This window comes from Mesoplodon densirostris, chromosome 3 (assembly GCF_025265405.1).
Source record: "Mesoplodon densirostris isolate mMesDen1 chromosome 3, mMesDen1 primary haplotype, whole genome shotgun sequence".
In the NCBI taxonomy this organism is placed as follows: Eukaryota; Metazoa; Chordata; class Mammalia; order Artiodactyla; family Ziphiidae; genus Mesoplodon; species Mesoplodon densirostris.
In genome coordinates this window covers 116,010,230-116,024,688 of record NC_082663.1, presented here as the reverse complement: position 1 = coordinate 116,024,688, position 14,459 = coordinate 116,010,230, and the positions used below count along the sequence as shown (strand labels likewise).

At 49.5% G+C, this 14,459-nt stretch overlaps 1 protein-coding gene across 5 annotated transcripts in view; it reads left to right on the top strand.

The window, feature by feature from the left end:
• TRPC7 (transient receptor potential cation channel subfamily C member 7) overlaps positions 1-14,168 on the top strand; it is a 124,410-nt gene extending 110,242 nt beyond the window's left edge. For 4 of the 5 annotated variants that reach the window (XM_060093392.1, XM_060093397.1, XM_060093396.1 and 1 more), the window contains 4 exons: positions 4,032-4,253; positions 4,895-4,975; positions 11,941-12,016; positions 13,999-14,168. In XM_060093392.1, the coding sequence (XP_059949375.1) occupies positions 4,032-4,253; positions 4,895-4,975; positions 11,941-12,016; positions 13,999-14,168 (549 nt within the window). The remainder of the gene's footprint in view (positions 1-4,031; positions 4,254-4,894; positions 4,976-11,940; positions 12,017-13,998) is intronic. The other variant, XM_060093394.1, reaches the window with a different exon arrangement.
• The last annotated feature ends 291 nt before the right edge of the window (positions 14,169-14,459 follow it).

The window sequence follows — 14,459 nt, the reverse complement described above, 5'->3', positions numbered from 1 at the left end:
GTGAAAAAATGCAAGCTGTAGAAAAATATCCATAGGCAAATCTCATGTACATAATAATACAAATGTGCAGATACAGAAAGCAAAGGTAGAAAAAGGGTATCCTCTGGGGAAGGGAGTGAAACAAGAAAGGAGATTTGAAAGGACTTTCGCGTTTGCTTGGTATACCTCTGTACTTAAGTCTTTTATAAGAAACAATTACCTGTGTATAGGAAAAAATTAAGACTTCCATGTATTTGTTTGCTAGGGCTCCCACAACAAAATATCACAGACTGGGTGGCTTAAATAACAAAAAGTTATTTTCTCACAGTTCTGGAGGGTAGGAGTCCAAGATCAAGGTACTGGCAGGACTAGTTTCTTCTGAGGCCTCTCTCCTTGGCTTGCCTATGACTGCCTTCTTGCTGTGTCCTCACAGGGCCTTTCCTCTGTGTATCTCTTCCTGTCCTTATGATGACACCAGTCATATTGGATTAGGGCCCCACCTTTACAGCCTCGTTTAACCTTAATTACCTCTTTAAAGGCCCTCTCTCCAAATATAATCACACTCTAAGATACTTGTGGTCAGGGCTTCAACATATGAATTTTAGGGGAAAGCTTTGGTCCATAAAATCCCTCCAAAAAAGAATATTCTAAACTGTAGGAACAGCATGTGCCAAGGCAGGGAGGGATACAACAATGTGGTATACTCAGCACTGCACTGCAAGAGTGTAGACTGAGCAAGAAAAAGAGGTAAGAGGAGAGAGGAAGAGGTGAGCCAGTGTGAAGCCTTAGTCTTAGCCCCCAGCCTCAACACCCTGCCACCCCGCCACCTACAGGAAAACACAGCACTGTGTCAGCAGACAAACAACATATATATATATATACATATATATATATATATTTAAGTGTTTTACAGACTTGGTCACCTATGTGGATAATGAGCTGTTGCTAACTCACCCTCCCTGCCCTCCTGGGCCTCAGCTTCCCCACATGTAAGAGAAAGCAGATGGTCCCTGGAATACATGGGTCTCTGGAGCACTCGCCCCAGGTGTTCTGCCCCATCCTATCGAGCACATTGTGCGTTGGTCCAAATGAACGTAACGTGGGAAGTCACGTGATTAGCATGAGTGATGCCCACTAGTTTGGGGCAGGAGTGAGCAAGCCCACGGCTTATGACGTCAAGTTATCCACCACAGGGCGGTGCCAGGAGACAGAGAGAGCCCACTGCAGCCCACTGGGCGCTGGGCTTCTCCTTGTCTGGTGAGAGCAAATGTCCCCACTGTCTTACTGGTGATTCGTGTACAAGGACCCTGAGATCGGCTGCCGGGACGTGCCTAGTGTTCACGGCCACAATGAACCTTAATGAAGTACGTATTTGTAAGTTCTTACAGGAAAACACTTATTTATTCAACAGATCTTGAGCACCTACATCCGAATCCATGGACCTGCCTGCCTCTGTGCCTGCCACGCCCTGCCCCCCCACCCCGCCCTGCCATTGCCCTCCTGTAGGCAGACAGGCCTTCTCCCCCTGAGCAGCCCCAGCCATGCGCCCTGGCCCCCTTGCCCTCTCCCCTCCTCGGGATCAGCCACTGCACGTTAGCCCTCCCCACCTACATCCTCACCCTCTCCCCCTCTCTAGCTAATCCTGCCTCTCAGCATTTAAATGCATCTCTTAATCTTTTTTTTAAAATAAATTTATTTATTTATTTTTGGCTGCATTGGGTCTTCGTTGCTGTGCATGGGCTTTCTCTAGTTGAGGCGAGCAGGGACTACTCTGTTGTAGTGCTCAGGCTTCTCATTGCAGTGGCTTCTCTTGTTGCGGAGCACGGGCTCTAGGTGCGGGGGCTTCAGTAGTTATGGCATGGGGGCTCAGTAGTTGTGGCTCACGGGCCCTAGAGCACAGGCTCAGTAGTTGTGGCACACGGGCTCAGTTGCTCCGCGGCATGTGGGATCTTCCCGGGCCAGGGCTCAAACCAGAGTCCCCTGCGTTGGCAGGTGGATTCTTGACCATTGTGCCACCAGGGAAGTTCCATCTCTTGATCTTTAAAAAAAAAAAAAAAGGGCTTCCTTGGTGACGCAGTGGTTGAGAGTCCGCCTGCCAATGCAGGGGACACGGGTTCATGCCTCGGACCAGGAAGATCCCACATGCCGCGGAGCAGCTGGGCCCGTGAGCCATGGCTGCTGAGCTTGCACGTCCGGAGCCTGTGCTCCTCAATGGGAGAGGCCACAACAGTGAGAGGCCCGCGTACCACAAAAAAAAGAAAAAAAAAAAAGTAACTACAAACAATCCTCCCTCCATTTCACTTTCCAGCTCTGAACCTCTTTGTCTCCTGCTCTTTACTGCCTAAGAAGAGTTGTTCACACTTCTCACTGCCTCTCCACTAATTAACTGCTACTCTTCTCCACCCCAGCCCACCCACACTTGACCTGGTTGAGAACTACTCACCCCTTGCATCTCAGCTCAAATGCTAGCCCTCGGGGCAGCCTTCCCTGACCCCCAGGGGCAGGACCCCCAGCACCCAGTGCCTCCCCCAGCTCTTAGCCCAGCTCTAGATACAAAGGGCTGATGAGTTAACATACTCATGTCATTGGCCAGGCTGCGTGTCCCAGGAGAGCAGGATTGCCATCCCCAGTACCTACCTAGCACAGGCCAGGCACACAGTAGGTGAGCGCTAGGTGGGCACATAGTAGGAGGTTTGCTGAGTGACTGAAGGTTGAACATCAGGCAATGTATTAAGCTATGGAGATACAGATAATACCTACTGAGGGTTTACTAAGTATCTGACATTGTTTTTCCTGCATTAACTTCTTTAACTCCCACAAGAGCCTATGAGGTAGGTATTATTAACCTCATTTTACAGATGAGGAAACTGAGGCCCAGAGCAGCTAAGTCACCTGCCATGGTTACACAGCTAGTAAGGAACAGAGGCAGGGTTTGAACCCAGCCAGGCTTCGGAGCCTGTGCTCTCTCCAGTGCATCACCCTTCCTCTCAGGTTGGCAGTCCCTCCCACACCTCTCTGCTGTACAGCTGAGACCAGGAACGACCCCTGCCCTCACAAAGCTTCCAGTCTAAACGACCTGTATAGCATGTCCGCATAGAGCAGGCCAGGTGCTGATGGGGTCTCAGTAAAAGCAAGCCTGCTGGTAATGACTTTATACTCTCCTGGCACATCCCAGCAGCCTCATGTGGGCCCCTGCTGGGCCCACAGCCCCTTGCAGTGTAGCTCGGGCCTCTGGGGAGAAAAGCCCACTGCTCACAGAGCACATATTCAGTGCCGACCTCAGGGCTACGGGAAGCAAGCTATCACCATGAGCAGAGGAGCAAGTCCAAGGCCACTGCCTACATCACACAGCTAGTAAGGGTCTAGCTGATTCCAAACCCCACGCCTCTCTCCTGGCCTCAGACTGCCCTCCTAGGACAGGGGCCCAAGGAGCCTCCCTACAGAAAACACACACCTGCTACCTCTCAGGGGGGCCCACTCAGTGTTTCTGGCATTGCCACCAACCCAGAGGTAACAGATCTGGGCTTTAAATCTACCACCACCACCACTAGGGAAGAGGGCATGGCCAGACTACCTCCTGCCAGCTCATCAGGTTTGCTCCCCTTGAATTACATACACTAGACCTCTTAACATCATTTGACAGCATTCTGACCAATGAGAAATGCACTTTCTAATAGGAAACACATGATGGTGTCTGATATAGTAGCCATGAACCACATGTACTGAGCACTCAAAATGTGGCCAGTCCAAATTGAGATGTGCTGAGTATAGAATACATGCCAATTTCGAGGACTCGCCATGCCAAGAAAATCTGAGCTATCTCATAAATAATTTTTATAATGATTACATGTTGAAATGATAACATTTTGGATCTATCAGATTAAATAAAAAACATCACTGATATTAATTTCACTTGTTTCGTTTTACTTTGTATAATGTGGCTCTTAGAAAATGTAAATGCCCTTGGTGTGGTTCTCCTTTGTGGCTGACGTTATGTGTCTGTTGGATAGCACTGCCTCTGATGGTGTGCTGTTATTTTCCTTGCCTCACAGGAGGATGCAGATGTGGAGTGGAAGTTTGCCCGAGCAAAGCTCTGGCTGTCTTATTTTGATGAAGGAAGAACTCTACCTGCTCCTTTTAATCTAGTGCCAAGTCCTAAATCATTTTATTATCTCATAATGAGAATCAAGATGTGCCTCATAAAACTCTGCAAATCTAAGGCCAAAAGCTGTGAAAATGACCTTGAAATGGGCATGCTGAATTCTAAATTCAGGGTAGGTAGCGTGGGACTTATGGGGCTAGAGAGGCAGCAGGAGGGGGAGGGGGAGCTGTGTGTTCGATTCAGATGGTGCCCCTGATACAAGGGAAGTCAGGAGCCCGGAGGGACCCCGTGCTTTCCAGAATCAGCCAGCACATCAGCAAAGCTGCAGCACCAGCATGGGCAGCCGGCCGGCCATAGTGCCCCTCCTCCTGTGGGCTGAGCCGGGACCCCACTGAGGGACTCCTTAGTGGACTCGGAAGCAGATTAGCTCTTCCCAGAAAGTATCTGGATTATGATTCTGGGAAGAAAGGTTCCCTGCCCATTATCTCCCCCTCCTGGAGATTCTCAATTATTAGCATATTAAAATCTCTGGGGAGTCTTGGAGGAAGGACACCCACATCACTTTAACTGAGTGCTTTCCAAACAAAGCTGACCAAACAGTCATTTGTAACCCACTGACATCCTACAGAACTAGAGGCCCCAGGAACATGTTCTAGAAAGCCAAGCAGCAGTGGGTATAGTGACCTCCTGAGGGTCCTCATTTTAGAGACAGCCCCGTATGCAGGTCCTGTTCGAGTCCTAGCATGTATGTATGTACAATCATGTATCATGTATTATATATTATATATTATGCATTTTCTATTTTTTTCCCAGAAGACTCGCTACCAGGCTGGCATGAGGAATTCTGAAAACCTGACAGCAAATAACACTTACAGCAAGCCCACCAGATATCAGGTAACCACCCCTTTCCCAGGTATGGGCAGAAGTGGACTCCGTTAAGACACCGATTTAGTCACATGGCTCTGTCACTCCCCCCAGAACACAGCTTCATTCCTTCCTTCATTCGACAAATATTTATTGAGTGCCTACTGTATGCCAGGCACCATGCTGCTTCCTGGGGATACAGACGTGGTTCCTATCTTACTGGTACTTCCAGTCCATAGAGGGGAAGACACAATGAGCAAGTAAACACACAAATAAATATGTAACTTCAAATTGATAAAAGTGCCAAGAAGAAAAGAATCAGATGTTAAAATGGAGAAAAATAGGGAGCCCCTGCTTAGATATGGCTGTCAGTGGATGTATCTTCAAGGAGAGGACAGTTAGCTAAAACCTCAGAGATGAGAAGGAGGCAGCCACGTGGGGCCTTTCAGGCAGAGGAAGAGCATCAGCAAAAGCCAGAGGGGAGAGGCTTGGTGGGTCCAGAGCAGCTAGAGCTCTGAGAAGGGGAGAGGGGAGGGCGATGAGGTCAGAGTCGAAATCAGGGGACTGGAGCAAGGTCAGGAGGTGGATTTTACTCTGATGTACCTAGAAAGGCAGTGGGAGGAGTTTAACTTGGGGGAGGGAGAAGATGATAAAATTTTATTTATGCTTTAAGAAGACTACCTAACTGCTATAATGAGAAGAGACCGGTGAGGACAAGAGTGGAAGCAGGGAGACCAGTGAGGAGGATGTGACAGTCATCCAGGTACAAGGAATGGCGACTTGGAGTGTGAGAAGGGTGAGGGAGGAAAACTGACTGACTCAATATACGTTTGGGATGCATTGCCAAAGGGACGTGATGCAAACCAGCGGGCGCAGGGTAGGGAGAAGCAGGCACGCAGGATGGCTCCCAGGGATCTGTCTTAAGCAACCAGGTGGATATTGATGTCTTCGGTAAGCACCTGAACTTAGACTGCCAGCAGGCAAAGTCTGTTGTTATAAAAATTAGGAGAACTTATATGCTTACAGATCTTGCTTTGCTTTTGGAAATTAATACAAAAATCTCTGTATCCGTTTGCATCAGCCAGTGATAAATGGTTATTACAGGTTACTGATTATAAAAGTGCAGGCCATACTTTTCTTGCTTTCCCACTGCCAATGACCATCAGCTTTACCCATGCTGACCATGTCCTATCAGATGTAAATCTGAAGCTGTCCTGAGTGTTCCTTCAGGCCAAGGTGATATGACCCTGGTGCCACCATCCCCAAGAGAGCCATTACAGACTTAGCATCTTCCAGACACAGGTCTCTAATAGAATCTCCATCCACATTTCAGAAGCTAGCTGTGCAGTTAGGAGGAGTTAAGTGTACAATTAAGAAACAGCTCACCCCTTGTAGTACTTATAGTTTTATCAGATGACATGGGCTAAAAATTGGCAAAGGGCAAGTCTTGTCTTTAATTGTGCACAAAATTGGACCTGACCAGTTTGATCTGCTTTGATTTATTTTACAGGACAAATCCTTTGGTCAGGGGAAGGATTTTTATTTCTTAGCTTCTCGGAGAGAGGTAGAGATTATCTGTGCCACAGAAAAGATAGAAAACCCTAACAGGGGCTTCCCTTGTGGTGCAGTGGTTAAGAATCTGCCTGCCAATGCAGGGGACACAGGTTTGAGCCCTGGCCCGGGAAGATCCCACATGCCGCGGAGCAACTAAGCCCTTGTGCCACAACTACTGAACCTGTGCTCTAGAGCCCATGAGCCACAACTACTGAGCCCATGTGCCACAACTATGGAAGCCCACACACCTAGAGCCTGTGCTCCCCAACAAGAGAAGCCACCGCAATGAGAAGACTGCACGCTGCAACTAGAGAAAGCCCACGTGCAGCAATGAAGACCCAATGTAGCCAAAAATAAAATAAAATAAATTATTAAAAAAGAAAAGAAAACCCTAATAGATTAGGGCCAGATCCCTCCTGGGTTTTGAGCAGAATCAGCAGCTGACATCAAGGAAGGCAGCTGATGTGGTGAATGTCTATACCCAGGATGAATCCTTTATGAACAAGGGCATGTTCCAGAGCAGTCTTGAGCAATCCCATTTCTGTCTTTCATCATTACTGGCTGAGTCCCTGCAGCCCTCAGTCTCCCAGAGAGCTTCCTGCTATGATTACACAGATTAGCCGGTTTGCAGCTTCAGGCTACTGATGGCCTGGGAAAGCAGTCTCACCCTGTATTTTGTGAATTCAGCGAGAAAAGCCTGGGGCAACTTATTCAAATCGTTGTCACAAGAAGACAGAAAAACTGGGCCAGTGGGCGTCAGAGGGAGGGGGCTGAGAGGACAGTGGATGGAGCAGAAAGCATCTTGCATTTGTACATTCGCACCTTGCTCAGTCCTTCAAGGTCAAGTCTGGGTATCTTCCTGAGCTATCATCTGGTCAAATAGGAGTAAACGTTGAGTTGACACAGACAGGCAGCTGGAGCAGACTAGACACTAGGGCATGTGAGAGAGGCAGGATCTGTAATCCCCACTGAACAGCTGAGGGAATTCAGGCTTCGTGGCAAAGGTCACACGGATGGTTGAAGTGAGATCTGTCTGACTCAGAAGGGCACCCCTCTTGCACCCCATCCTGCTGCCAGGGCACTGGCCCCTTACTCCTTTTCACAGCGTCGGAACCTGCCCTGTCTGTGTCTGACAGCTACTGGGAAGAGCTCTATCTGAGCCTGTGGGGAAGCTAGGAACGGAAGGTGCTTTTGCTATCACGGGGCAGCAACCAGTACAGAACGAAGGATTTGGGCAGGGATCTAAAAATGGCTCAGCCGATTTCTTGGGCCCACTGGTGGCCTTCCACGCTGTATTGCTTTCCTCTCAAAGCAACTTCCCAAAGTGCCAAGAATGTGAGGAACCCAGTTCACGCCCTCTTTCTTACCATCCAGGCTGCACCCACAGCCTTAATCTCTCGGAGCATGTATGCTGTCAGCCTCTCACTGTCGAGGTTCTGAGACATTCTGGAGTGATCCCGATAAGATAAAAGCCCCGTCACTGATACGTGTGTAGTTGTTAAGCTTGTTTCCTTTGTGTCTCTAGTGGATCTGCTTGATTGCTCAAACTTAGCACGTTGGATGTTTATTTTAAGCTTGTCATTCCTTCAACTTTTTAGGGCTCTCTGTTATAAGGGAAGGCAGTTCCTCCAAACTTCAGAGGCTCTCTGTGCTTTGCTTTTCTTAGGCTTCCAGGGGTCTGAATTGTCATTTTTCACAAAATTTCTTCCTTGCTTTTGTAAATTTTTTTTTCCCAATCTGGGCTCTGTGGACATGAGACCAAACAATGGAACAAAACCATGATACCAGCAAAATGGCCAAAGTGTGCTTCCTATTAAAGCTACCCTTGACCTGTTCCAAGATCTGGCATGTCCACCTGTTGGGATGTGTACAGACTTCATATACTCAGTCTCTAAGGATACATTTCATTCATGGGCAAAGCAGACAAGCTGCATCACAAATGAATCGTAGAATGTAGGCACAGTCCATCACTGAAAAAAGCCCCAACTTTTATGATGCAACCCCTTCCCCAAAGCCCAGTGGGGAGTCCTCTTTTTTGCCTTTTCTGTAGAAATTAAAGCCAACAGGATAGACAGCTTGCCAACAATGATTTCTTCCATTCTGGAGTCTGATAAACCCCAGTTTAACAAATGACTTGTCCTGTGATCCATTTTGTCCATTCTTTTCCAAATGTTCCTCAATTTCTCTGCTCCTAGGTGGCAGCATTGCTTTCCTCTGGATGCTACTTGGTTTGCCATGTTCAACAGGTGTATTCTCTTCCTTGTCTCAGCTGCCCTGGCTGCACAGAGCGGTCCCTTCCATTCCCTCCTCACCAGCAGCAGCCAGAGGCCACCTGGCTCTTGGAGTCTGGGCAGGGGAACTGTGTGCCTCCCTTCCTGGATGTGGGTCTCGGTGTCACAACCATTCTTACCCATCGGGCACCTCAGTATTAGTTATTTTTCCTGAGTAAGATCACTGAATATACTCATCTCCAGTACTCGCTAAATGCCTCAGGGCAAAGTGGGCCAAGTTGGCACTGACAAGGGCATGTTAATTTGGGGAAAGTTTAGTATCTCCATGAAGTGAAAACTCTATGGAAGATGGCCAGGAAGGGTCGCAAACTCATCACAAAGGACCATGCTTTTCCTCCACATAGTGAAGTAGGGGAGGCTTTTGATGTCCATCTTTTCTGCAAACAGAGATCCTCTGTAGCATCCACGTTAAGAGAACTCTGGTCATTTTCTAACCATTTCAGAATTGCTGGGGGCGAGACTGGCATCTTGCTCCCCCAGATCCCAAGTGGTCTAACATGCATAGGCCAGAGGGGAGGCTAGGTCCTCATCAGAGCATCAAGTCTCTAAGCAACCAACAGGTGGTCACACTGTTCTCGCTTAAGGTACATGTCACTCCTGGGGTACGGAGGAAGGTTAGAGGGTCCCTGCATGTCTGCCGTGCTCACGCGATTCTGCTTCCCTCTTAAACCTCTAAAATCCTAATCTGTGGTGAGAGGCTTAAAAGCAAACCCTTGCTGCTCCCCCCTTGGAGCTGCAGGTCTGCAGAAACCACAGCTCAGATCAAGCATGCCAGGGTTCAAGAGCAAGCCTCGGGCATTTAGGACAATGACGTACCAGTGACCCTCTTCTGCAGGCTAACAATCCATCCTCTGAAATCTAGCTGAGGCTTCTTCTTGCATAAAAGACTTTGTGCTTTGTAAAGGACAGATTGGTACCCAGAAGCGGTCCAAGGCCCCTGTGACCAACAGGAGCCAGTTTCTTGCACGTCATCTCCAAAACCATCGTGCACTTAACCTTTTTCTGAAGCTTGGACGAAGCGCCAGCTTTGGTTTCCATTTTGGTTAAATCCCAGATCTGCCACTTTCTGGCTGTGTGATCCTGGAGAAGTCACCTCGCTCTCTGATCCTCAGTGACCTCATCTGTAAATGGAGACGACAACCCCCATCTCACCTGGTTTCTGGGAGGATTCCATGAGGTCATTTTGTCAAGGAGGATAACACAACTCCTGGGCTGCAGGAAGTACTCAACAAATGTGTCTTAATAATAACCACATACTATGAAATCTTTTAAAGTCATCAGTTTAATCATGTTGCACTAAAACACAATGTGCACATGAAGCCAGGAGGATGACAGCTTCTGCCGTAGCTATGAAAGGATTCTGCTCAGCTCCATCGCAGAAAAGGGAGCGTTCCACTTCCATTCTCTGGCTTATAATTTTACGTCGTAAATATACAGTCTGTTTAAATGATGGATCCAGAAATGGAAGGACCTCTAATTCTTGACATTTTCCTTTAAAAAGGCAACAAACTTTTAACTAGATCCCTTTGTCTTATGTTGGCCTGAAAGTTTGCAGTAGAATACTTCCAAATTTCTTATTCAGTAAGAATGTCAGATACTTGGGTATCTGGTTTGTTGGGGGTTTTCCCCCATGAGAACTGGTTCAGGACAAAGTTTATTTTGTTTTGTTTTTCCAATTCAAAGTGAAAAGAACATCATTGAGTCCCACAAAAGGCACTGATTCTTAAAACTTAGGTAACCTGCCTTATTGACTACGAGAACATTGGTGAGAAATCTAGCATTGCAGTTTAACCACCAACAGGACAAGACCCAAGCCTCTCAGAGAAGGAGCAGCATGAAGGCAACTCGTTAATGAACCGTTCAGCCTGAAATTAGAGCATGACACAAACCACAGAGCCAAGCGGACCACCAGCAGGGGCTGAGGAGGGGCAGAAGTGGCCCACATGAGCCGGCTCAGAGCTCAGTGTCCCGGGACACTGAGTCATGGAATCACAGGGCTGGAGACGCCTCCTTGGCAAGGCTGTCACCATTAAAGGCCCTGAGGGGACCACCAGTTGGTGGTAATAATGAGATCAATCCTCCAGCTCTCTGCATCCCGGCAGCTCACTTCTCTTCTACTTGCCAGAAGCTTTTCCTGAGCCCAGGGAGTCAGAGAGAACTTAGCCACCTACTTGACCTCACACAGCAAAGCTGGGGACAGAATTCGGGGCCCTTCAACCCAGCAAATGCCACCTCTGTCCCCTCGGTCCTCAGAGTGAGCAGGCAAGTCGGTCACCAGAAGGGATGCCGAGGAGCAGGGAAGCCCCCCCTTCACGGTGCTGCTTGGCTCCTACAGATTCAGAAGGCTCGGCCACCAGAACATTTTTAAATCCTGCGATATCACAGTAACCCTGGAATGACTAGCCGGCAAAATCCAAAGTTCACCGCCTGCGGTCTTTCTTACACTTGGCTCTATTCTTGGTGGCTCTTAACTGTTTGTTCCTGCCTCCTTGGCTTATAGAATCTGCATAATAAGTGGGACCTCCAGCATGACTGACAGTGTGACACTGTGGGGCGTGTGGTGAGACGTCAGGGAAGCGGTATCTTGGCCAACCCTCCCAAGGCTGTATCTGTCTCTACCTCTGGTAGGAATTTTCCAAAGTACAGTGGACTGGTCCTCTGTGCCTGGTCCTGACTGTGGGCTAAGCGAACCTTCTCTCCTGCCCAGCAGCTTGACGGAGGCAGCTCCAACAGGGCTGGCCTGCTAAGATTTCCTTACTGCCCCGTGATCGCATCAGTTGTTGAAATACAAGAAAGTGTTTCAGAGCTCAGGCCCCGAGAAGAGGGCATGATGGGCTAAGGTCACAAAGGCCAGGGCAGAGGCAGGCCTAGGACCCTCAAGCAGTGCCCGTGGATCTCAGGTGATTCTGTCTCTCTCCGTGGCTGGGCCTTCTGCCACTGAGAGCACCCTGTTTTCACATCCCGGGCTCAGGTGGTATTGAATCCAGAGATACTGGAACCTTCCCCACTAGGCAGGGCACCCCTCGAAAGTGAGGCTTCAGACAAGGGAGGATGCCCAGTGCTGACAGGCGCTCTGCAGGAGGGAAGGCACTCGCACCTACAGCACACGAGCTGGGCTGGTTTGATCCCTTCCTTATGTTCACATTTCAGAAAATCATGAAACGGCTCATAAAAAGATATGTCCTGAAGGCCCAGGTGGATAGAGAAAATGACGAAGTCAATGAAGGTAAGCGATTGGATCCATTTGCTGTAGGGCGGAAGCCAGAGGTGGTCTCACCAGGCTAAAGTCAAGGTGTTGGCGGTGGGGCTACGTCCCTGTCTGGAGGCCCTGGGGAGGCTCATTGGGCTGTTGGCAGAATTCAGGCCCACGGAGTTGTAGGACTGGGGTCTCTGTCCCCTGGCTGACCATCAGCTGGGGCTGCCCTTAGCTCTGACTTAAAGCCGCCCCCCAGTCTTTGTCAGCACCAGCAACAGGGCGTGGAGCCCCGCTCACACAGTTGTTCTGCCTTGTGCAGTCACGGCTGCCGTGAGTCGGCCTCATGTCCCTGGAGCTCAGGATGGCCCCGAATTCTTCATCCCCTGAGCACACTGTACACCTCTTTCAGATTCTGCGGCGGTCCTGGTTCTAGCTAGCTCTGTTCTGTCTAACTTACTGGCTCTCAGAAGCTACCAGCCAGCAGTTTCTCCAAGAATCCCCCACCTCAGAAGCACTTGATAAAAATGCGGATCTAGAGCCCACCGAGACCTAATGAATCAGCATGGCCTGGGGGTCTGCATCGTGATAAGGGTGCCAGGTCATCCTGATGCACACTGAAGTTTGCAAACTACATTATTTTCCCTGCGTGGGTTATTTTCCAGTCTATTTTAAGCAGTTACTCTTAAATGAAAAGCAAATTACCATACACCAGGTAATTAATCTTCACGAGACACCTGGGGCCAGTATTTGCTACCTAGAAAGAGCCTCCTCCAAGAGTGAAGGTATGAAGTCTCTCCCTTGCCAGGGCCCCAGGGGCCTCCCAAAGGAGCCTAGTCATTTAGTGACCCTCTGCTTCATCCTGGGACATCCACAGTGTGGCCTCCAGGTCAGCAATGACCGAATGGTCCCGGGGCTGACACTGTCTAGGAGCCGAGCGGCAGCCCACCTACCCACCCCGACCGTTGAGTCTCAAATACAAAACTGCCAGGTGTCATGGAAGCCAGCTCCCCACAGCGTGTAACGTGATGGACAGGAACGTACCTGATTATAGAAGGAGGGGCTGCCCAGGTTCACGCCACTAGAATCACACCATGAGACTGGGGCCCGGCGCAGCCCCCATGGAAAGAAAATAGGGGATGTATGCCTTTGTCAAAACTGGCCAAACTGTACCTTTAAGACCTCTGCATCTTCTGTGTATAAGGCATACTTAAAAAACAGGTATGGCTAATGTGACCCCAGGCAGTGGACTCCCACTTGAGCCAAGTCCAGTATCTCTCAAACCAGGAGAGAACCTTTCGATTCCCCTTTGTGGTTAATAAGAAGATTCCCACAGCCCAGGCCCATGTGGATTTCTAACCACATGGTTTGCTGTGGAAAGAAGTGGAAGACCCTACCTGTGGTCCCTTGCTAAAGAAAGAGGAGAAGGCAGGCCTGCCGTAGTGCACCGGTGAGGGATGCTGCCTGCCTGCCTGTGCGGACAGACCCTGCCCCTGCCCCGGCCCCTGCGAGGAGGCCTGGCTCCACAGCCGCAGCCACTGTGCTGAGCTGATCCCCTCAGACACTTGGGAGTTTCTCCTCCCTGAGACGACGGAACAAAACATGGAGCATAATGAGAAAAAAATGTTTCCGTTAACAAGGGTGTTGCTTAGAGTCTTGAAATCTGCTTCTAATGGCTCCAAAACCAGCATTCTAACAACCACGATAAAATAGGTGTTAGCAGTTCACAACCCTGATCTTGATTCTTCCATCTACCTCAAACCCCTAATGGAGAGCATGACCAGGAATGGGAGAGGGGTCTTAAGCAGATGAATGGTCCTTCGTCGGTAGAAGCTGAGTGGGATTTAGGTCAAAACGGAGCTCCCGTCCCCTCACCTCCACCCTTGGTGGGCTGGACCAGTAGTAGCCTGACATTCTGTGGGAAGGATGCACGCCCCAGATGCCTATGGGATGAGCCCCTTGGGATGAGCCCCTTCAGCGGGCTCATCTCACCAAAATCTCATCTGTCCTTGCAGGCGAACTGAAGGAAATCAAGCAAGATATCTCCAGCCTGCGCTATGAGCTTCTTGAAGAGAAATCTCAAGCTACCGGCGAGCTGGCGGACCTCATCCAACAGCTCAGTGAGAAGTTTGGAAAGAACTTAAACAAAGACCACCTGAGGGTGAACAAGGGCAAAGACATTTAACAGCCTGCATCAGCACCTGTGACTTCTACCAGCACTCCAAGGCCAGGTGGGATGCCCTGGCCACCAGCCCTGGTCGGGAGGGGCCTGGGCCACTCCTCTAGGACTCTAAGGGGACCAACTGGCTCTGTCCTGACCAGCTTTGCTGACATCTGCAGCCCAGTGGCCTGCCTGGACCCAGAACTGTTGTGAATCTAGGCTGTTGGGTGAGAAACTAGACCACAGGAGGAGGGGAGGAAGTGCCCCCCCGATGCATGTAACACCTTCAGTCCAGTCACAGTGACATATGTCCCT